We start from the raw sequence: 22,050 nt of genomic DNA on the forward strand, positions 1-22,050 counted from the left end.
CGTCAGGTCAGACTCCGAACTGGATTCAATCAACAGCGTTACTTACAGCATGGCCACGGAGAAGTTGGACGAAGAAGAAATATAAAGACTTTGGGTCGGCTGGCGGGGGCTGGGGTCCCCCGCCAGCGGAAGAAATATTTTTAAAGGCAGGAGGAAGCGGACCTCGGCTGGCGGGGGTTGGGCCCCCCACCAGCAAAGGTAAGCAGCGGGGGAGGGTTGACGGCGAGAGGGGGGCCAGGGTGAAATCTGCGGGGGCCCAGGCCCCTGTGGCCCCACGCAGATACGCCCCTGCTATGGAGGAGAAAGTTCACTTGAAGGGAGAGCATCACCTTGGAGACGCAGGAAGTGATCCTGTAATCAGGATCTGCCCCCCAGGGGATGCAATATCCTCTCATACCAAGAATGTGTAGGAGGGAAGGGTTAGGTCAGCTGTATTAGTTGGAGATTCAATCATTAGGCATGTAGATAGCTGAATGGATGGTGGACTTGAGGATCGCTCTTTTACTTGCCTGCTTGGTGCAAAGGCAAGCAGGACCTCACATGTCACCTAGATAAGATTTTAGGCAGTGCTGTGGAGAAACCGACTGTTTTGGTACATGTGAGTACCAGCGACATAGGAAAATGTGGGAGGGAGGTTCTGGAACCCAAATTTAGGCTCTTAGGTAGAAAGCTAAAATCCAGAACCTCCAGGGTAGCATTTTCAGAAGTGCTCCCATGCACCAAAAGGCAGTCACATCTCTGAAGCTCAGTGCATGGATGAGACAATGGTGTAGGGAGGAGGGATTTAGATTTGTTAAGAACTGGGCAACATTCTGAGGAAGGGGAGCCTATTCTGAAAGGATGGATTCTACCTTAACTGGGATGAAACCAGGCTGGCACCAGCATTTAAAAAGAAAATAAAGCAGCTTTTAGATTAGAATTGGGGGGGGGGGGGGGGGGGGGGGGAGGAAGCTGACAGTCACTCAGGAGCACATGGTTTGGAGTGACGTATCCTTGAAGAATACTATTAAAACAGAACATTTAGGGAATCCCAGTAGAGAAGTTTCAACAAAGGTGAACAAAAAGCCAGGAGTGTTTTAAGGGAAGAATGAAACAAAGGTTGCAAATTATCCATGTCAATTTCTAAGCAGCTGTCACGATTTTGACTATTTTCCATGTCTGTGCTCACTTTGCCCCCTGGTGGCCGGACCCTGTGGTTGCTATGGACTGTCTTGTTCCTGTTTCCCGAGCATGTTCCAGAAGTCATTCCAGTCCGGTCTGGATCTTCCAGCCTTCCAGCCTTGCTTGGGAGTTTTGGTACTATGCCTCACCCTTACTGGTGATCTCAGCTGTGAGATTGCCTTTATTAACCAGCTGTGAACTCTCTAGTTTGCCTTTGCAACGCCAAAGGTCTCGAGGTTAGTTGGTGTGCTATGTAGCACTTCTGCCTTGCTTTGTTTCTTGCCTGTATGCCTTGCCTTGTTTAGTCTGTGTGCAGTTAAGCTCTTAAGCACTACTGCTTTTATCCTTCTTTGTGGCTGCCTGTCAGCCTTCAGCCATTGCTCTTTTGCTTGTCTGTGTATCCTTCTCTGTGGCTGCCTGTCAGCCTTCAGCCATTGCTCTTTTGCTTGTCTGTGTATCTTTCTCTGTGGCTGCCTGCGTTGTAAGGCCTGCAGGCCGCCCACACCTAGGAGCTCAACCTCTGAGGAACAGTGGTCAGCGCAGGTGAAGTCCGTTTGCTCCAGTCCTGTTATTCCAGTCAAGTCCGTTCCAGCATTTGGTTCCAGGCCAGCCAAACCAAGTCCATTCCAGCATTTGGTTCCAGCCAAGCCAAGTCCGTTCCAGATTCCAGCTCCATCCTTGCTCGTTTGTCCAGTCCTGGTTGGGGGATTTTGTCTGCTGCTGCCGCTCCTCAACAGTAGCCCAAGGGCTTACATTATTCCAGTGTCCAAGAGTCTGAGACAGATTGCAAAGGCCATGAGCTCGGCAAAATCAACCTTCCAGCTGGGTGTCCAGCCCATGACTTTTTCCTCTGTTGGCAATCGGATTTCAGTCTCGACCCAGTTTCTGATCTTGATGGGTTTATGACACTCCAGAATGACCGTGATAAACTTTGTTCTGATCCAGCCTTGAAGAATACTCCTGAAGCTGCAGCAGAGAGAAAGCATTTCTGTGGGCTTGGGTTCCTTATAAACCCAGTTTCTGCTATTGATCCTTCTATCATGCTGATGGACTACCGCTACAAACTTCTCTCAGATCCAGCCCTGCGGGTTACTCCTGAAGCTGTCGCTGAAAGAAAGCGTTGTGGTAGTCCCAAGTTCAGGGCTTATGTGCAGTTTTTGTGGAGCCTTCTGAGTTCCAGTCCAAATCCCAGTCCCGGTCCAGCTTCAGTTCAGAGTTAGGTTTATTCTCCCTCTCAAAGACAGTGGCAGGCCTACCCATTTTTCTAATTGTTTCCACGTTTCATCTATTAGTCTGTTTATATTAAGGGCATATAAGTTTTTTATGTCCATTGACAATCTAATCCCTAGATATTTGAAGGATCCCGCCGTCCAGCTCAGAGGGAACTCCTGGCCCCACAGCTGTGCTACCTCCTCAGAGGAGGCCAGCGCCTCCGACTTCGAGAGGTTTAGCTTGAAACCTGTATAATCTCCATATTCCTCCAGAGTTTCCATCAGAGTGGAAAGAGACTCCCGCGGATCTGTAATCATTACCAGAAGGTCATCCGCAAATGCGGCTACCTTGAAGTTATGTTTACCTCTTGGCATCCCCTTAATCAATGGGTTATCAATTATGGTATGAATCAGGGGGTCCAGTGTTAGTACAAATAATAATGGGGATAGCGGACACCCCTGTCTTGTGCCTCGTCGTATCGGGAAAGCCTCTGACTCCATCCCATTGGCCTGGATTGTTGCCCACGGTTCGTGATATAATGCTCTAACTGCTGACATAAAGTGTCCCACAAATCCATATCGTTCCAGTGTGGCGAACAGGAACTCCCAGTGCACTCTATCGAATGCTTTTTCTGCGTCAAAGCTAATAAGTAGAGAAGGGGTATTTCTCCTTTTTCGCATCTCTAAAGCTCCCAGGATTCTTCTCAGATTCTTAGTTATTACCCTCCCTTTTACAAAGCCTACTTGTGCCTCGTGTATCAATTTTGGTAGTACTTTCGCCATGCGATTAGCCATTATCTTTGCTAGTAATTTCATTTCCACATTTAACAGTGAGATCAGCCGGAATGACTCCGGTGATAATAGGTTCCTACCCAGTTTAGGAATAACTATAATTTGTGCCGTTAAGACACCTCTCGGCAGACTCTCTGTTTCTACCATCTTGTTAAATACCTGGTGAGGCAGGGCGTAATTTTCTCTCTCAGGAGTTTATAAAATTCCATGCGCAGCCCATCTGGGCCTGGTGCCTTAAGTAATTTCCCACTTTGTATTACCATTGCCACTTCTTCTTCCTGAATTGGCTGATTCAGCTTATCTTTATCCCTCTGGGTTAATACAGGCAAATTAAATGTGTCTAAGTAAAGGGATCCCAGCAGACCTTGATCAATGGGTTCTGCATATAGATGTTCATAGAACCGAGCAAAAACCTCCCCAATTTCCTCATCCTTCCTCACCACCTTCCCATGGCTATCCCGCGTTTGTAGGACCCTTCCTTTACTCTCCCTGGGTCTGACCAAACAAGCTAGGAGCCGCCCCGCCTTGTTTCCAAAGCGGTGTAGCTTGTATTGATAATAAATTTGCAATTTCGCCGCCCACTGATGTAATAGCTCATTGAGAGTGACTTGCAGCTCCAGGAGCCTTTTGCGGTGTTCGGCCGTGTGTGTTCTTCCATACAGCTGGCGAATCTTAGTATTTCTCTGTTACGGGCCGCTCTTACATGGTATGTATAACTAATGATTTCGCCCCGGAGTACCACTTTTGCAGCATCCCAAAACAGAAAGGGGTCGTCCCCGTGTTCCTTGTTTAGAGACTGATAATCCTCCCAACGTTCCTGGAGCTTTTCTCCGAACACCCGATCTTTAAACAGCTCTAGCGGAAACTGCCAGGGATTTTGTTTATGGTTCCTTTGGGGCATGTCCCACTCGAGGAATACCCACGCATGGTCGGAAATCATATGCGGCCCTATATTTGCTTTGATGACCTTCCCCAACAGATCTGTTGTGGTAAGGAGATAGTCTATTCTGGCTTGCGACGCATGAGCTCGGGAGTGATGTGTGTAATCCTGCTCTGTGGGGTGAAGCGTTCTCCAGATGTCTATCAGGTCTAACATCTGCCCCTATCTTTTCAGTCCCCGATTAGACGCCATTGTATCCCTCCTCTGCCCTTGTGAGCAGTCTAGGGTTGGCTCCCATACTGTGTTGAAATCCCCACCAACTATCAATGGTGACCTAGAGTGTATCAACAGCTGGTCTATCACCCCATTGTAAAATTTTTTATCATAATAATTGGGTGCATATACATTGCATATCACCATCTTTTGTCCAGCCAGCTCCAGCTCTACAAGTACATATCTCCCTCCAGGATCTAACAACAGGGGTCTAACCTCTGCCGCCACTCATTTACGAATTAACACCGCCACTCCCCCTTTTTTCCCATGCGCTTCTGCGGCTATACAGTCCTGCACCCACCATGTTCGCAGCTTAGAATGCTCCTCTTTATTAAGGTGTGTTTCTTGCAACAATGCTATATCTATTCTATGTCTCTGTAGCTGTTGCAGTATTTTGGACCTTTTTATTGGAGAGTTAATCCCTCCCACGCTCCATGTAACCAATTTAACCATATATTGTAAATTTAGCGTTGACTAATGTCCAAGCTTCCCCAGCTTCCAACAGTACCCAGGGGGCATCCCAGCCAATACCCTCCCGAACAAGACTTTCTATCCTACCTCTAGTTCCTCTTATCAGTGTTCCTATACCTCCTTGTTCCCTGTTCCAAGCTCCCTCCTTGAGCCCTCCTTGTGTGAATTCTTTATCCAGCTCCCTCTCCCTTCCCCCCTGCCCTTCCATCCACTCCTCCCTCCCCTCTTCCCCATCTCCTCCCTCCCGTGACCGTCCCCTGGAAGGGAATCATCACGTAATGACGCCCTCCAACCTCTCTCCCCCTCGTCTGTATTCCCCCCAGCCGTATCTGTGTCCCTTCTCCCTGCATGTCTTGCAGTATGGCCCGATGGTGGAGGGGGAAGAGGGTAAAGCAAAGTCACACTTAAGCATGCTGAACATATTATAAAGTGCTCCCTTGTTTCCACATGCCATCCTGCGCCCCGATTCCTCTTAAACCTTCCCGTCGCATGTTCATACATTTCCTTACCCTCCCCTTTTATACTCGTCCCCCATTTACAAACCCCACATCCAACTCAAACCTGATAAACTTCTATGAAACTATCAGTGTTTTCACTCAGTCTCTTCCACAGGTTGTGGAGTCTACTAGAGCTGGATCAATGATCTCCTCTGTTCCACCCTCCTCTATAGACTGTGTGCTAGGCATCGCCCATATGCTCAGTCCGGCGAGTCTCTGCTCGGGCTACTCCGCGCCTCCTTCTCCATCTGGGCAACATATTCCTTCGCCTCCTCTGCCGTCGCGAAGTTACATGTTGATTCATTGTTGGTTATCTTAAAAATCGCTGGGTATATCAGGGCAAAGCGCTTCTTCATTTCAAATAGTTTAGTGCAGATCGGTGAGAAGGCCCTTCTTTTCTCGGCCACTCCCGCCGAGTAATCCTGAAAACATAGAATTCATTTGTTTTCAAAAGTTAGGGCTCCGTTTGCCCTGGATGTTTGCAGAATCCATTGCTTGTGCGCAAAGTTTAACACCTTCAGGATTACCACACGTGGCCGGGAGTCATTATCACGGCGAACTCCTAGGCGGTGTGCCCGTTCCACTCTTAAGGGCCCCATGTCGGTCGGAAACTTTATTTGCTCTGTCAGCCAGTGTTCCATAGTGGATGTTAAGTCTTTTTTCCCTGGCCGTTCAGGGAAGCCCACCAGCCGCAAGTTGTTCCTCCGGGACCGGTTCTCAAGGTCCTCCAGTTTTTGTTCCAGTGTCTCTACAGTCTTTTGGAGCGCAGTCTGTGCTCCCTCTACTTCCGTTACCTGGTCTTTGACTTCACTGGTCCTTGTCTGGAAGGCTACGCATTCACTCGTCAGGTCCTCCATAAGCGCTTGTAATTTTTCCAGCTTCGTATCAATCGGCGTAAGTCACCTCTCCAATAGCTCCTCCAACACTGTAGTCATCTCGGCTGTAATTTCTGAGACCCAGGTCGAGGCAACTGTGGGGCCTGCACTACTTTGTGAGGCGGCCATTTTGGGATCTGTCGGCTTGTGCCGCAGCTTGTCTTTCTGGGCTGTTTTAGACGCCATTCCTCAGCACAACAGCTGGAGTTTATAGATCAAGGGATCTGCTCCTGTTCCCCTTCTGATTGCTGTCATTGAGGGGGTCCGATCTCGAGCTGGATCTCGGGGGGAGAGAGGTCAGAAGCCGGAGAGTCTCTCAATTGCAGCCGCTCTCCAGCATGGCGTCACGTGATCCGCCCATATGGTAATTTTAATGACATAACTTGATTTTTTATTCTGTACTGATCATATGATACCTCTTATATGCATAATGCATGTATATAGGTGTTTTGACTGTAATTGTCACCCATTTGATATTTATTATTTTTTATATCAAGTTGTGGTTAATGTATATATGTGAATTTCTTTTTCTGAAATCAGTTTGTTTTTGTCATTTTTAGACTTCTGAGGCTGAAACATGGCTCGTGTGAAGTCATTGGACGTTTTAATAAACTACTTTTATTTTGGACATTGTCTAGCTTTTACATTTTTGTCACCTTTGCTATGTTTGACATTTCTGTGTGATTGTTAGGGTTCCTGTTCTTCTATTTTCTTTGTCAACTACTTTTAAAATGAACAGGAGGAAATATGTTTTCACTCAACGAATACACTCAATGAATAGTTAAGCTCTGGAACTCATTAGAGTATCAGGGTTTTAAAAAGGATTGGACAAGTTCCTAAATAGAGATGGGGAAAGCCACTGCTTGTCCCTGGGATCAGTAGAATGACTCTCGCTACTATTTGGGATTCTGTTGGAAGCAGGATACTGGGCTAGATGGACCATTGGTCTGACCCAGTGTGGCTATTGTTATGTTCTTATGTAATACTATAGGCGTAGTTTGGGGGGGGGGCAGCACCCCCAAATGTTGTGGGTGCGAATGCTGAATTGGTTCCCTTTCCCACACTGCCAATATGACTTCCTTTTCTTATGCCTCCACCCCCAAAGGAAATAGACAAACTACACTGATGGATAATGCTCATCTCTGCATGTGCTGTGTTATAGTTCTCATGTGCCTTTTTCAATCTTTCTGATTTCCTTTCCAAGAAAAGAACACAACTGAAATTTGCTAATCTCATAAAGAATTCAGTATTACTTAAATAATGGCAAACACATGCACCATCGTTAATCTCCTTCACAGACAGTTTTCCTATATAAGGAAAAAGTGCTTGCCCATCTTGCCATTGCCAGATTCTATCATTTGAAGATCAAAGGGTAAATGAGTTTCTTTGAGTGACTCTTGCTTTCCAAAAATAACACTCACCGTGTAGTGAGAACCTTGTCATGAAGAAAATAATTAGGTGGGCAGGCAGATTGTATAAACACTATATACTACAAAGCCAATTTACAGAAAGGTTTTCACATTTACCTTATAGCTTGCCTCTTGCTAGTGGGACTGCATATTTTTTGTATTTCACCTTTGTAAAACCACATCCATATGCAAAACAAGCTCTAAATTCCATGTGGAATTTTGTCTTTTTGCACGTCTTCATTGAAGTTCTCTCGATTGTTTTTTTTTCTTTTTTGTTACTGCAGGAGCCATTGGGTTGTATAATATCAGATTGACCTGTTGCCTGAACTCCCTGCTGCAAACATTCTATATGAACAAGGACTTCACCGACATAATACAAGAGTAAGAGAGTACACCACAATGGAAAACTGGGTTAGAAAATGTGAATTAATTTCAAAGGTACAGCACCCTTTACTGCACAACAGCATTAAAGAGTCCTTTTACTAAGCTACTTTAGAAGAAAAAACAGGTACCATGGGACATACTCAGGCATCCTGCTGTAACTTTGAAATGTGCACGCGCTGACTGTGACCTTAAAAAAAATGTCCTTTTTTTATGGGGTGTGTCAGGGGTGGAGAGTGGGCATTCCTGTGCTAATCAGTTAGATCTTCTACATTACTGCACACTAATGGACAGATTGTCAAAAGCCCCGCGCTGTTCCAAACAGCGCTCTAAAAATAGCACTGGAACAGCATGGGGCTTTACCACACCTATGATCTAAGATAATTGCATGCAAATTTAAGCATGCAATTCTCTCAGATCATAGGGTAGAAGTACGGAGAATCCTCCCGCACTTGACAATCCTGCACTTGTTTGACAGGTCTGGGCTGGGCTGGGCTGGAGGTTCATGGGACCACCAGACCCTAACTACCCCTGAGCCAAGCAAAACGGGGGCTGGAGGTCCAGCACTGCCTGGAAAATGGTGGTGCCCAGCCCTGGCCAGGGCATCCTGGGATGCGCTGGGCGGTGCTTCACACCATATAAGGGAGTTTGTGAAGCCCCGCCCTATGCATCCCAGGATGCCCTGGGCTGGGTGCCGCCGTTTTCCAGGTGACACTGATTGAAGAGGAGGTAGACCACTTCCCTTTTCCAACTGAAGGTAGAGGGGTGAGGAAGGGCCACTAGACCACCAGGTTGGGAGGATTGACCTGCAGCGCACTGGGCCACCAGGGATATCTGAGGGATGCTGGGGGGGGGGTTGGGGGGCTGGAGACCCACTGGATCTCCAGCCCCCCCCAGATCCTGTGTTGGCGGGGTCTGGGGGACCGGGGATCAGGTTGGGGCTCCTGCAGGGTTGCTTCATTGGGGGGAATGGGGGCCTGCTAGCATGCAAATGCATGCTGGACAGGGCTCACCATTCCTCCCCAATGGTCTACAAACCCTAATGCCAGCTCCAAGCTGGTGTAGGGTTTGCCGTGGCAAGCGAGCCAATCTTTGGCGTGCTTATCGCTGATCTTTGAGGATGACTAGGTTTAGCATGCATTTGCATGCTACTTGTGCTAAGTGCCCTGTTTTGCATGCATTTGCATGCTATTTGCGTTCAGAGTCCACAAGTGCGTTGTTTCACGTGCTTGGGGGCTCAGATCATGGGGTGGTAGCAAACGCGGGTGCTAGTATGGCGCTAACAGCCTCAAGCACCTGCGTTTGCTTATGATCATCGGCCTATATAGGGTGCCTAAAAACTCCATGTGGTAAACATTTCCGCCTAAGTGTATTCTATAAATGGCGCCTAGGTTTAGGTGCGGTATGAAGAATTTGCTTAGTTTATATTCCAGCTCCTAAAACTATGCGAGTCCATTTACACCAGCGAAAATATGGCATATAATCCCTGCACATAGATTTACACAAACTGGGCCATATTCTGTAACTATGCATGTAAATTTTGGAACGCCCACAAAACGCCCACTTCCCTGCCGTAGCCACGCCCTTTTGAACTATGCGCATTAGAATTTAGGCATAGTTCATTTTTTTATTATTATTAGTAATGTATTACCAAAAAGCTTTGTAGTTCGAGGGAAAAGACCTCAGTGGCTCTCACGGCTCCAAACATGGAACGCGTGGAAGAACCTCACAATAACACAGATAGTTTAACAGGATTCAATATTGTGTGAGGTATTCTGGGTAATGGCAACATTAGCACATGGCCATTAATACAAAAATAAATAGAAAATAGGCCATTTTACAGCAACACTAAAAATGACCTTTTCACATGGGACAGATCTGTGTGAGGGTGCATGCAGTAAGGCCAGTTTTTACCACACCTTTGTAAAAGGACCCCTAAATTTTTTATTAGAAGATGGGCCCTGTGACAGCTTTTCTCTCACCAATTTATGAATTGATGCCAGGAGAGAAATTTGATACTTTGGATCCTAAAAAAACTTCAGGTACAGTAAGGCTCTACCCCAAAGAGCTTGGAAACCTGAGGCAATGGTAGATAAAGGGGCCTTTTTACCAAAAGGCGTTAAGCTCCAAGGTGTGGTTAGCACATGAAAAAAGACAACGCAAAACATGTTAAAGCATTTTGTGGTAATTTCACTGTTTTCGTGTGCTAATCGCATGTTGACTTTTTAAAAAATATATTTTTTGAGGGGGCGTGTCATGGGCAGAGAGGGCATTCTAATTAGTGTGCGCCAAATGGATAACGCAGACTTATTGCAAGAGCACTTTACACCTCCTAAATCTGAGGCAGTAAATGTACTTGCATTAATTTTTTGCCGGTCTTGCACACTAATGGGAACATTAGTGCAGGACCTACAAATTTTTTTTAAGCCCTATTAAGTGCTGCGTTAAACTGGGCTTAAGGCACAGGAAAGTTCCACGTTAAAATTCGTTTAGCCGATTTCAGTGCACTTTAGTAAAAGAATCCCTAAGAGGGATTTTTACTAAGCTGTGGTAGCGTTTTTATCTCACAGTAGAAATCAGCTGACAGTAAATGCTGAGGCGCCAATTATATTCCTATGGGCGTCTTGGCGTTTACCTCAAGCTGATTTCTACCGCGGCTTAGTAAAAGACCCCCTAAGTGACTTGTCCAAGATCACAAGGAATACCAGTGGGAGAAGCTGGATTTGAACCCTGGTTGTTCTGTTTCCCAGTCCATAGCTCTTACTAAGAAATTCATTACCAGAGAATGCGAAGTTTAAAAAAGGTTTGGACGGCTTCCTAAAGGAAAAGTCCATAGACCATTACTAAATGGACTTGGGGAAAATCCACTATTTCTGGGATAAGCAATATAGAATGTTTTGTACTTTTTTGGGACCTTGCCAGGTATTTGTGACCTGCATTGGCCACTGTTGGAAACAGGATGCTGGGCTTGATGGACCTTTGGTCTGTCCCAGTATGGCAACACTTATGTACTTATGTAATGCGATGGGCTGTTGAAGATCCTTCTCCTATGAGGTACAGCATCTGTAACCATAGGCCCCAAGTCTGCAGAATTCCTGAGCTGGATAAATGGCTCTCTGGAGCAGCGTTTTGACCTCATGCACTTTAGCTTCACCAGCTCTTTATAACGTATTTGTATTTTTTGCTCACTGTTCTGATTCTTTCTCATGACTTTAGAATCGCTGTACCAGAAGCCACTGAGGTGGAGGAGAATGTGCCTTACCAGCTGCAAAGGCTGTTTGAACAGATGCAGGGGAGCAGAGAAAAAGCAGTCCATCCATACAGATTCATTCAGTGTCTGCAGAAAAACAACATGAAATGTAAGGTTTAGGAAAACTGATATTGCGTGATCTATCGTGGGTCACTGTAGTGTAATCAAAGACTACAGGTGAAAATACAAGGGGCTTTGATTTTGTTCTATGGTATTTATAGGAATAAAGAACCAAAGGATTACCTTGGCAATATTATGGGCTTCTCCTCTCTAAAAAAGGGAGATGTGCCAACCAGTGCCAAACATATTTAAGCATGCTAAAATGGTAAAATGCCATATATCAGCTTATTCATTGAAACTAATGCACTGTATTCTGTTTGTGCTTTTATTTAACCATCATGAAATGTATTGCGGCATCTCTGTAAAATTAGGCAGTGAGCTGCATAATTATCTAAATCAGCTCGTTACCTGTTCTCATATGGTAAATCGTGTTCAAAAGTTCACAGATTGCCCATGTTGTTCCAGCTTAGTACATCAGCTTAGTGAAATCTCTTTATTACGTGATTTTTTATAAATGCAGTTTTCCACCTTGAGTTCCTCTAAAACACTTCAGCATAAAATTAGACTTTTCCCTTCGATTTCATTTGAAAGTCTTTAAAACATTTATATGTTGGTCTGGAAGATTGTCTTGTTAAAACTGGAATTACCTTTTTTGGCCTGCTCTGTGTGGGTGGTCATCTTCTGCCTATACGTTGTGATTGAATATAATGAACATAGAAACATGACGGCAGATAAAGGCCATATGACCCATCCAGTCTGCCCATCCTCTGTAACCCCTAATTCTTCCTGTTCCTAAGCGATCCCACATGCTTAGCCCATGCCTTTTTAAATTCTGGAACAGTCCTCGACTCCACCCCTCCACCGGGAGGCCATTCCACGCCTCCACCACCCTTTCTGTGAAATAATACTTCCTTAGGTTACCCCTAAGCCTATTTCCTCTTAACTTTATCATATGCCCCCTCATTCCAGAGCTCGCCTTCATTTGAAAAAGGCTCTCTTCCTGTACATAAATGCCCTTGAGATATTTAAACGTTTCTGTCATGTCTCCTCTCTCCCTCCTCTCTTCCAGCGTATACACGTTGAGGTTCTTAAGCCTGTCCCTATAATTTTTGCATTCAAGACCGCTTTCTAATTTCGTAGCCGCCCTCTGGACCGACTCCATCCTGTTTATATCTTTCCGTAGGTGCGGTCTCTAGAACTGCAAGCAGTACTTCAAATGAGGCCTCACCAGAGACTTATACAACGGCACTATCACTTCCTTTTTCCTGCTGGTCATGCCTCTCTTTATGCACCCAAGCATCCTTCTGGCTTTCGCCATCGCTTTTTCTACCTGTTTGAAAACTTTAAGGTCGTCAGACACAATCACCCCCAAGTCCCGCTCTTCCTTCGCACACTGGAGCACTACACCCCCTATACTGTACGGTTCCCTCGGATTTTTGCGACCCAAGTGCATGACCCTGCATTTTTGGGGATTAAACCTTAGTTGCCAAATATCGGTCCATTCTTCTAGCTTCTCTAGGTCCTTCCTCATGTCATTCACATCCTCCAGGGTGTCCACCCTGTTGCAGAGTTTAGTATCATCTGCAAAGAGACAAACCTTACCAGACAGCCCTTCCGCAATATCGCTCACAAACACGTTAAAAAGAGCCGGCCCTAGGACCGAGCCCTGTGCTACTCCACTAACAACATCCTTTTCTACAGAGCAAGCTCCATTTACCACCATCCTCTGTCTCCTACCATTCAACCAATTTTTTACCCAATCAGTTACTCTAGGTCCCACACCAAGGGCACTCAATTTATTTATCAGTCGCCTGTGCGGAACTGTGTCAAAGGCTTTGCTGAAATCCAAGTATACCACATCAAGTGCCCCTCCCACATCCAACTGTTTGGTCACCCAGTCGAAGAAGACAGTCAGTCTTGTTGAGACGTACTACAGAGAAGGAAAAGACTGTGCGGTCCTTTTACTAAGGTGCACTGAAAATGGCCTGTGCTAGTGTAGGCGTGTGTCTTGAGAGCACGCAGATCCATTTTCAGCGCACCTGTAAAAAAGGCCTTTTAAAAATTTTTGCCGAAAATGGATGTGCAGCAAAATAAAATTGGCACGCATCCATTTTGGGTCTGAGACCTTACCACCAGCCATTGACTTAGTGGTAAGGTCTCTCGCGTCAACCGTGCGGTAATTGCCTATGTGCGTCAAGTCGGAGATACCTCCCAATTTTCGCCACACACCAGAAAATAAAATATATTTTCTGAAGCATGTAGCGGACGCTCATCAAAAATGAAATTACCACATGGGCCATAAGGTAGGTGGGTGGTAACTCCAAATTGATGCGTGTTGGGCGCACGTAAGCGCCTAAGCAGCTTAGTAAAAAGGTCCCTATAGTTCTCTTCTGCATAGCCTGTGTTGGTAAAGATCATCCCTCTTGCCCTTCCTGGTGGAGGAGTAGCCTAGTGGTTAGTGCAGCAGACTCTGATTCTGGGGAACTGGGTTCAATTCCCACTGCAGCTCCTTGTGACTCTGGGCAAGTCACTTAACCATCCATTGTCCCAGGTACAAATAAGTACCTGTATATAATATGTAAACTGCTTTGAATGTAGTTGGAAAAGCCACAGAAAGGCAGTATATAAGTCCCATTCCCTTTCCCTATTATATGATTAATGTAATTTAGGCCTCCTGTTTACTTTTTTCCCAGTTAATATTATTTTTCTGATGTAAACCACTTAGATAATTTTGGAGTCCTTTTACTAAAGGGTGTTAGAATCTGGGCTTAGCATATCTTAATGCGGGATTTTCCCAAGCACTGTCCAGATTCAACACAGGCATTTTATTAGGGTTCTTTCTAAAATTACTTTTACAGGTCCCTTGCTAATTTTATCATTAGCTCATGGGGCCTGCAAAAAATGAATGTGGGAGCACTTCCCGTCTCCTATGTAGGTGGTACTAAGCATTCCAGCATTAACTCCATGTTATCCAGTTAGCATGTGCTAATCAGAACACACTAGCTGGATAGTTCTTGCATGCTCATTCACTGCCCATGCCAACCCTCCCAACAATTTTTTTTTTTGCATTTCTGAAATTTTTATTTTCATTCACGAATAATACATCAAATCAATAAGCAAAAGTTAAACTCCAGGATCCATAAAAGCTAGCATAACATAGAACCAAGAACAGTGTTCTCCCCATCCCATCCTCAACAAGAACATAAGAGTTGCCATACTGGGACAGACCGAAGATCCATCAAGCCCAATATCCTGTTTCCAACAATGGCCAATCCGGGTCACAAGTACCTGACAAGATCCCAGAACAATAAAACAGATTTTATGCTGCTTATCCTTGAAATAAGCAATGGATTTTCCCAAGTCCATCCAAATAATGGCTTATGGACTTTTCTTTTAAGAAATTATCCAAACCTTTTTTTTAAACCCTGCTAAGCTAACCACTTTTACCACATCCTCTGGCAATGCATTCCAGAGTTTAATTACTCGCTGAGTGAAGAAGTATTTTTGCCAATTTGTTTTAAATTTGCTAGTTAGTAGCTTCATTGTGTGACCTCTAGTCCTAGTATTTTTGGAAAGAGTAAACATGTGATTCACATCTACCTGTTCTACTCCACTCAGTATTTTATAGACCTTTATCAAATCTCCCCTCAGCCGTCTCCTCTCCAAGCTGAAGAACGCTATCCAGTTTAGCCTTTCCTCATATGGAAGTTTGTCCCATCCCCTTTATCATTTTCCTGATATGGTGGTAGCCCAGAAAAAGGAAGGACTTCTTCCTTTTCTCATATATGACCCAGTGTGCAAAATCCCCAGGATGAAACCTGGTGCATAGCGAATAGCCGTATGTAGAAAATAGCTTCTATCTGGGAAGAATTTAGTTTGAATTTTATACCAGGTCATGAGGGGATGGCCCACCCCCAAAGAGACTTTTTTTTAACATTCTCTAATAAATTATGTTGGGAAGCCATAATAAAGCCCAAAGTGGCAAAATGCCCAGCCATTCTTGTTATGATTTAAGCCATATTTTGGTTAGACTATGTAGCAATTCTGCCAATACTCAAAGGTGGGCTGTCTGATAATAAATTGAAAGCAGGGACTCTCATCCCACCCTTCATCTTAGGTTGGTATAACATTGTCTTGCGAACCCAGGGAGGGTGTGTTTTCCCAAATATAGGAGAAAGTTTTTCTCCGAAGCTGAACAAAGAATCTTGTAGGAATAGGCAGTGACAGAGCCAAAATTAAATATAATAGCTTTGACAGAATCATCATTTTAATAGCTTGGATCTTTGCAAGCCAGGAGAGGCTCAATCCCTCCCATCTATTGTGGTCCTTATATATGCCCTCGAGTGTCCATGTCACAATAATCCCCAGATAGCAAATATAATGGGTGGCCTTTGAAAAGGGAATTGGTGCTGTAAGGATACCTGTACGGAGGGATCTAGAGAAATATTTAAAATGTCTGGGGAGGAAAGAATTGAACCAGTCAATTGAAAAGCCGACAGACATTTCTCTTTTGCTTGAAACTACTGACTCTGAACTTGCAACGGCAGCTACTTTGGTAGCGACCGTAGCACTACTACCAGATAAGAACTGGATCTTCCGCCTGTTCTTTCGTAATAAAGAAAAGTCTTTTTTAGGCTTTAAAATCCTTTTGTTTCCTGATGTCTCTAAGGAGACTAGACGGCGGAGGAAACAATTCCTACTCCTCAAGCCGGAAGTCTTGCACTTGGGGGGTACCTTTTTTTTAAGATACCCCTGCAAGTGTATAATAAGACTTGGGGGGAAGAAATATGTATTTATGGAGCCAGCTCATGTGTCTGCACTCATAGCCTCGGCAAATAAGGAAAAGCGAAAAGAATGAGGCATCTCCACTTAATGAATGTGTGATATCTGATGTTTATTTCCTTTGTTTATTTCTCCAGTTGATTTCCTACATATTGGATTTCTTGCATTATGGACTTGAGTCTCTATTCTTTAAAAATGAATTATTTTATTTTCATTCTATTATTTTCCTTGTTAAATTCTATTATGTTTGTAGAGACTTTCTAACCAAGAGGTTTCTTGTAAAATTTTTTTTTTTTCTGAATAAATGAATAAATAAAAAATTTAAAAAAAAAAATGTCTGGGGCCGATATTCAGACCACGGGAATTAGACCAATTAGCTCCCGCAGTTAGCGCTAAGACCAGATATTCAATGCCGGGTCATTTCTGGTGACCACTATTAAATATCCGGTTTATCTTTGGCTGGTTTGAAGATAACTGGCTAAGTCTGACTTAGCAGGTTATCTTCAAACTGGCCAAAGATATACCAGGTTTTCAAGCGGCCAAATATGGCCGCTAAACCTGGTTTAAAAATTGGCGTGTGATATAACCTGCTATCTGCTAACCGGGGATATTCAGCGGGGGATATCCGGTTAAGCACTATGTAACCAGTCGGCAGCCATTCTGGCCGGTTAAATAGCGCTAAATATTGGACGGTCTGACTTCAGTCATATTAACTTTAAAGCCAGAAACACTACCGTAATTTTGTAATTCCGATTGCACCTGCATCAGGGATTACTACTACTACTACTACTATTTAGCATTTATATAGCGCTACAAAGCATACGCAGCGCTGCACAAACATAGAAGAAAGACAGTCCCTGCTCAAAGAGCTTACAGTCTAATAGACAATAATAATAAAGCAAGCAAATCAATTAATGTGTAGAGGAAAGAGGAGAGGAGGGTAGGTAGAAGCGAGAGGTATAAGTGGTTACAAGTCAAAAGCAATGTTGAAGAGGTGGGCTTTCAATCTAGATTCTCATGGGTGTGATAGAATGAGAAGAATATCGTCAGCAAACAACATGATTTTGTACTGGGTTTGACCGGTGCACACCCCTGTTACCCCCCTGTGTGCCCTAACAAAGCTGTGCCAAGGGCCTCAATTGTGATGACAAAAAACAGCAGGGATAAGGCATAACCCTGTCTTGTTCCCCAGTGTTACGCAAATGGAGCAGTGTGGGTGTTATTAATTCTTAAGCAGGCTAGGGGATTAATATACAATAGATGTAGTCCTTTCTGTAGAAAGAGCTTTGGCTGTTACTGTACGGGGGATGTCAGTAATCTTTTCTGATAACATCCTATAGGTTCTGAAACACAGTTTTGTATTTCTAACATAAATATAGCAGCATTTTTACCTCATGCACTTTAGCTTCACCAGCTCTTTATAACGTATTTGTATTTTTTGCTGTTAACGGTCTGTTTTTTGGCAGTGTATATCCAGCATGATGCAGCCGAGCTTTTCTTGACTATCTGGAATCTGATTCACAGTCAGCTTCCACAGATACATCTGGTGAGTACTCGCTGACAGGAGAGCCATCAGCAAGACTGTTTTAACTGCTTATGGGGCCTGGGGCAACCTTTAATTAGGCCTCTTTTATTTTTTTTCAACAATGAATCCCCCCCTAGTAAATGGTTCCTTCCCCCCCCCCCCCTCCGGGTCTAGCAGCATCATTTCTCTCTCCCCCCAGGTTTGCAGCTTCTTTAGCCTCCCCCATCCCCTCCCTGCAGCCAGCGTTGCCAGATGGGCGGTTTTCCCGCCCAATTGGGCGGTTTTCCGCAACCCGCCACGGGAAACTTTTGCCCGCGGCAGGTTGCGGTTTTTTGGGCTTGTTTTGTTTTTTCTGTGCGGGTTTTGGGGCGGTTTTTCGGCCGGCGGGGGTGGGGCTAATAGCGACAGAGGCGGGGTTTGTGACATTATGGACGGGGTTTGCTGACGTATTGGGCAGGACGATGACGTTGGGGGCGGGGCTGATGATGGCGGGGGCGGGGTGATGATGGAAGGGGTGGGGCTGATGACGGCAGGGGCGGGGTTGATGACGGCAGGGGTGGGGGTGATGACAGAAGGGGTGGGGTTGATGACGGCGGGGGTGGGGTGTGTGTGGTTTTTGGGCGGGTTCTTGACGGTTTTGTGTGGGAATTTTTTTTTTTATTTGGCAACCCTGCCTGCAGCTGCTGATGGGGATGGGTGCCTCATGTAGGAGGGTTAGGGAGGCTATTCGGCCCCAACTGCAGTCTTCTCTCCAGACTCTGAAGTCAAACTGGCAGGCAGCATTTTTATTTTCCCTGTCTGATAGTTGGACTTGGAGTCAGGGATAATGTGTGTCTAGTTCCCACCCCCACCCTGTCCAACAGCTTCCTTCTTTTCCTCCCTTCCCCCTTCCTCTGGGTCAAGCAGTTTTCTTAGTCCCTTCCCCCAACCTGCCAGCCAAGCCATTTCCCAGTGAAAAACAAGAGGTATAAAGGTGCAGAGCTGCTATCTAGTCCACACCAGTGGCACAGCTACGTGGGGCCTGGGCCCCCCCACAAATTTCCTGTGGGCCCCTGATTTTGCTGGCGGGGATGCCCAACCCCTGCCAGCTGAAGTGTTGTCCAGCGCCGGTCTCCGGTGCCGCCGCATTGCCTGCTCTGCTCTGTCTTCCTCTCACGTCGGGCACGCTCCTTTTAGTGAAACTGAGTAAGCTCAATTTCACTAAAAGGAGCGTGCAGGACGTGAGGGGAAGACAGAGGAGGGCAGGCAATGTGGCTGCGCTAGAGACCATCGCTGGACAACACTTCAGCTGGAGGGGGTTGGAGTCGGAGACCCCCGCCAGCCAAGCCTATCCAAATGACCCAACTTAATTCACAAACCTAATCCACACCACAAACACTACCCTTACCTCAATCCCTCCCCCCACATCTCTTCCTCTTGTCCTAATCTATACAATTGTGTTATTTCTGTGATACTTTGTACCATACATTGTAAGCCGCACTGAACCTGCTATCGAGCGAGAAAGAGCGAGGTATAAATGCTACAAATAAATAAATTAATTAATTTGCTACGGCAGTGGGTGGGAAGCAGCGGGGGGGGGGGGGGCAGCAGACCAAAATGTGCCGCCCCCACCCACCACGAGGTCTGGCTACGCCCCTGGTCCACACCACTGACTCTATCGGTCCCACCCCTTCTGACATGGACTTCCTGCTTACTTGGTACCTCCAGCTAATAGATTTGATCTGTGATTAGGGTTACCATATGTCCGGATTTACCCGGACATGTCCTCTTTTTGAGGACATGTCCGGGTGTCCGGACGGATTTGGCCAGCCTGCCCGTTTGTCCGGATTTCTGGACAAACAGGCTGGCTGTCGGGCGCAGGACTCCTCTCCCCTACTCTACTATCCCTGGTGGTCTAGAGGTACCTCTTTGTCTTCGGGGCAGGAAAGAGCCCCCTCTTTCCTGCCCGGAGCGCTGCTGCTAGCTGCCCTGCATACTGTGAGTCCGGCTCTCGGCATTTCAAAATGGCTGCCGAGAGTTGAAGCAGCCTCGCGAGACTTCAACTCTCGGCGGCCATTTTGAAACGCTGAGAGCCGGACTCACAGGATGCAGGGCAGCTGGCAGCAGTGCTCCGGGCAGGAAAGAGGGGGCTCTTTCCTGCCCCGAAGAGGTACCTCTAGACCACCAGGGGTAGTAGAGTAAGGGGAGGTGACGGGGGGGGGGGGGGAGTGGAGATGACGGGGGAGGGAAGGTGATGGGGGGAGGAGGGGTGACCAGGAGAGGGGAATATGCGTCAGGGGCGGGGTGACTGCGTGAAAGGGGCATGAAATGGGCGGGGCAGGGGTGTGAAAGGGGTGGGGCAAGTGTCCTCTTTTTATGAGGACAAAAAATGGTAACCCTATCTGCGATCAGATCAGAACCCTGTAGCAAGGAGAGTGAGTTCCCCCTTGGCTGTTCCATCGACAATAAAGTTGTCAGCATTCTTTTCCTCTACTGGGGGAAGTGTGTTGAAAAAACAAACTCCCCTTTTAGTTGCTGCCCCTGAAACAGCCTGCAGTAGACGAAATGTGGCCATGTTGGGCTAATTTTAATATAATAAGTGCTCTGCTTCATCTTCTGTGATCTGCATTTTCTCTTCTGTTGCTAGGCTGATGTTCTGTAAAGAAAAGTAGGCCCCTATTTCCCTTTATAGAATAAACTCCTATCAGGTGCCTTGTTACAGAATTGCCCAGCTGTTTAACACAGCGATTAGCACATACTAATAGTTAACTGTTAACACTGTACCACACTGTTAGTGCACATTAATTCCCACATTAAACAAATAATACAGCTTGGCGTTATTTGGCATATGGCTAGGGACCATCCCACCGCAGAGAAAGAAAAGTCTTTCCAACATGCCCCTATGTTTGCTAGCTGTGCAGATATTGTATAATAAATCTGTGATTGTGAAAAATGTCATTAGGATCTGTTGGAGGAATCGTTTATTGGATAAGAGTGTTGATGGACAGAGAACCAGTTCAGAGCTCTATTTCTTAACAGGGGTAAGGGTAATGGATTGGATATGTTGTCTTTCTGTGGTACGTGACAGTATTACAGTCCTATTAATTCCCATGCTAATAATACCAAATTGACCCATCCATTCTGTCCAGGTGAAATTCTTCCTCTTTGGGTAGATCACAGTTCCCTCTCTCAGCTCTTTTCCAACCACTACCCTCATCCATCCCAAGCAGGCCCAAACTGTACTACAAGTCCTGCCTCTACCTCATTCAGTGGCAGGCTACTTCAGACCCTCTCATTTTCTCTTTTGATTCTTACAATACATGTTCTGTTCTTCCCTGTTTAGGCTGAAAGATTAAGTGCACTTTATACTATCCAAGTACTGGAATATTTGACCTGTTTGCAGTGCTCCTCGGAAAGGACTAGAGAAAGCTGCATGTTAACCTTACCTCTTTCGCTCTTTGATGCCAGATCTCACAAACCTGAAAACTTGGTAGGTCCTGTGTTCCTAAATCACACACAGGGGGACATGAATGGCATTGAGTTCCTTCCTCAGGTGACGATGATCAGAAGCCCCATGCTGTTCCAGACAGCACTCTAAAAATAGCGCTGGTACAGCGTGGGGCTATAACACCCCTATGACCAGAGCTAATAACATGCAAATTTAGGCACGCTATTAGCTCTGATCAAAGGGGTAAAGGGTTGGAGGATTGTGCCATACTAGTTTAACAGGTCTGGGCTGCCAAATGCCTGGACCTGTTAAACGCAGGAGATGGAGGTCCATGGGACCCCCGGACCTCCGCCATTCCTTTGACCCTGGTGGCCTAGTGCCACCCTGACCCCCCATCACACCCCCCAGAAAAGCCCTGGTGGCCCAGTAGGCTACAAATCCAACCCCCCTCCCCCCCACCCTTCTCCCCCCCCCCATACCTCTGCGATGGAGGAGGAAGTAGCACACTCCTTCCTCTTCCAGTGCCGCCTTCAAAATGGCGGTGACCTACCCTACCCACTGCATCTTGGGAAGCGCTGGGTGGGACTTCTCTACCAGAATGCATCCCAGGATGCTCTGGGCAGGGCACCACCATTTTGAAGGTGGTGCTGGAAGAGGAGGGAGTGTGCTACTCCTTCCTTCAATGTGGAGGTACAGGGGGTAGAGGGGACTGCTAGACCACCTGGTGGGGGAGGGGTTGGGTTTGCAACACATTGGGCCACAAGGGCGTTTTTTTGGGTGTGAGGAAGGTTAGGCCGGATCTCCAGCCCCCCCATGCCTTTGTGTTGGGGGGGATTTGGGGGGACTGGTGTGCACAACCAAATAAAAGCTTGTGCTCATTTTAAGGAACGATCAACCACAATGCGTGGAGGAACACTCATTCTCCGAGGACAAGCAGGCTGCTTGTTCTCACTGATGGGTGACGTCCACGGCAGCCCCTCCAATCGGAACACTTCCTAGCAAAGTCCTTTGCTAGTCCTCGCGCGCCGATGCGCACCGCGCATGCGCGGCCGTCTT

General features: G+C 46.2%; 1 protein-coding gene across 1 annotated transcript in view; it reads left to right on the top strand.

Annotated features, from left to right (window-relative positions):
* USP18 (ubiquitin specific peptidase 18) overlaps window positions 1–22,050 on the top strand; it is a 70,223-nt gene that overhangs the window by 16,645 nt on the left and 31,528 nt on the right. The window contains exons 3-6 of the mRNA XM_030214904.1: window positions 7,854–7,950; window positions 11,167–11,309; window positions 17,509–17,588; window positions 20,890–21,036. Of these exons, the coding sequence (XP_030070764.1) occupies window positions 7,854–7,950; window positions 11,167–11,309; window positions 17,509–17,588; window positions 20,890–21,036 (467 nt within the window). The remainder of the gene's footprint in view (window positions 1–7,853; window positions 7,951–11,166; window positions 11,310–17,508; window positions 17,589–20,889; window positions 21,037–22,050) is intronic.

Source organism: Microcaecilia unicolor, chromosome 9 (genome assembly GCF_901765095.1).
Source record: "Microcaecilia unicolor chromosome 9, aMicUni1.1, whole genome shotgun sequence".
Classification (NCBI taxonomy): domain Eukaryota; kingdom Metazoa; phylum Chordata; class Amphibia; order Gymnophiona; family Siphonopidae; genus Microcaecilia; species Microcaecilia unicolor.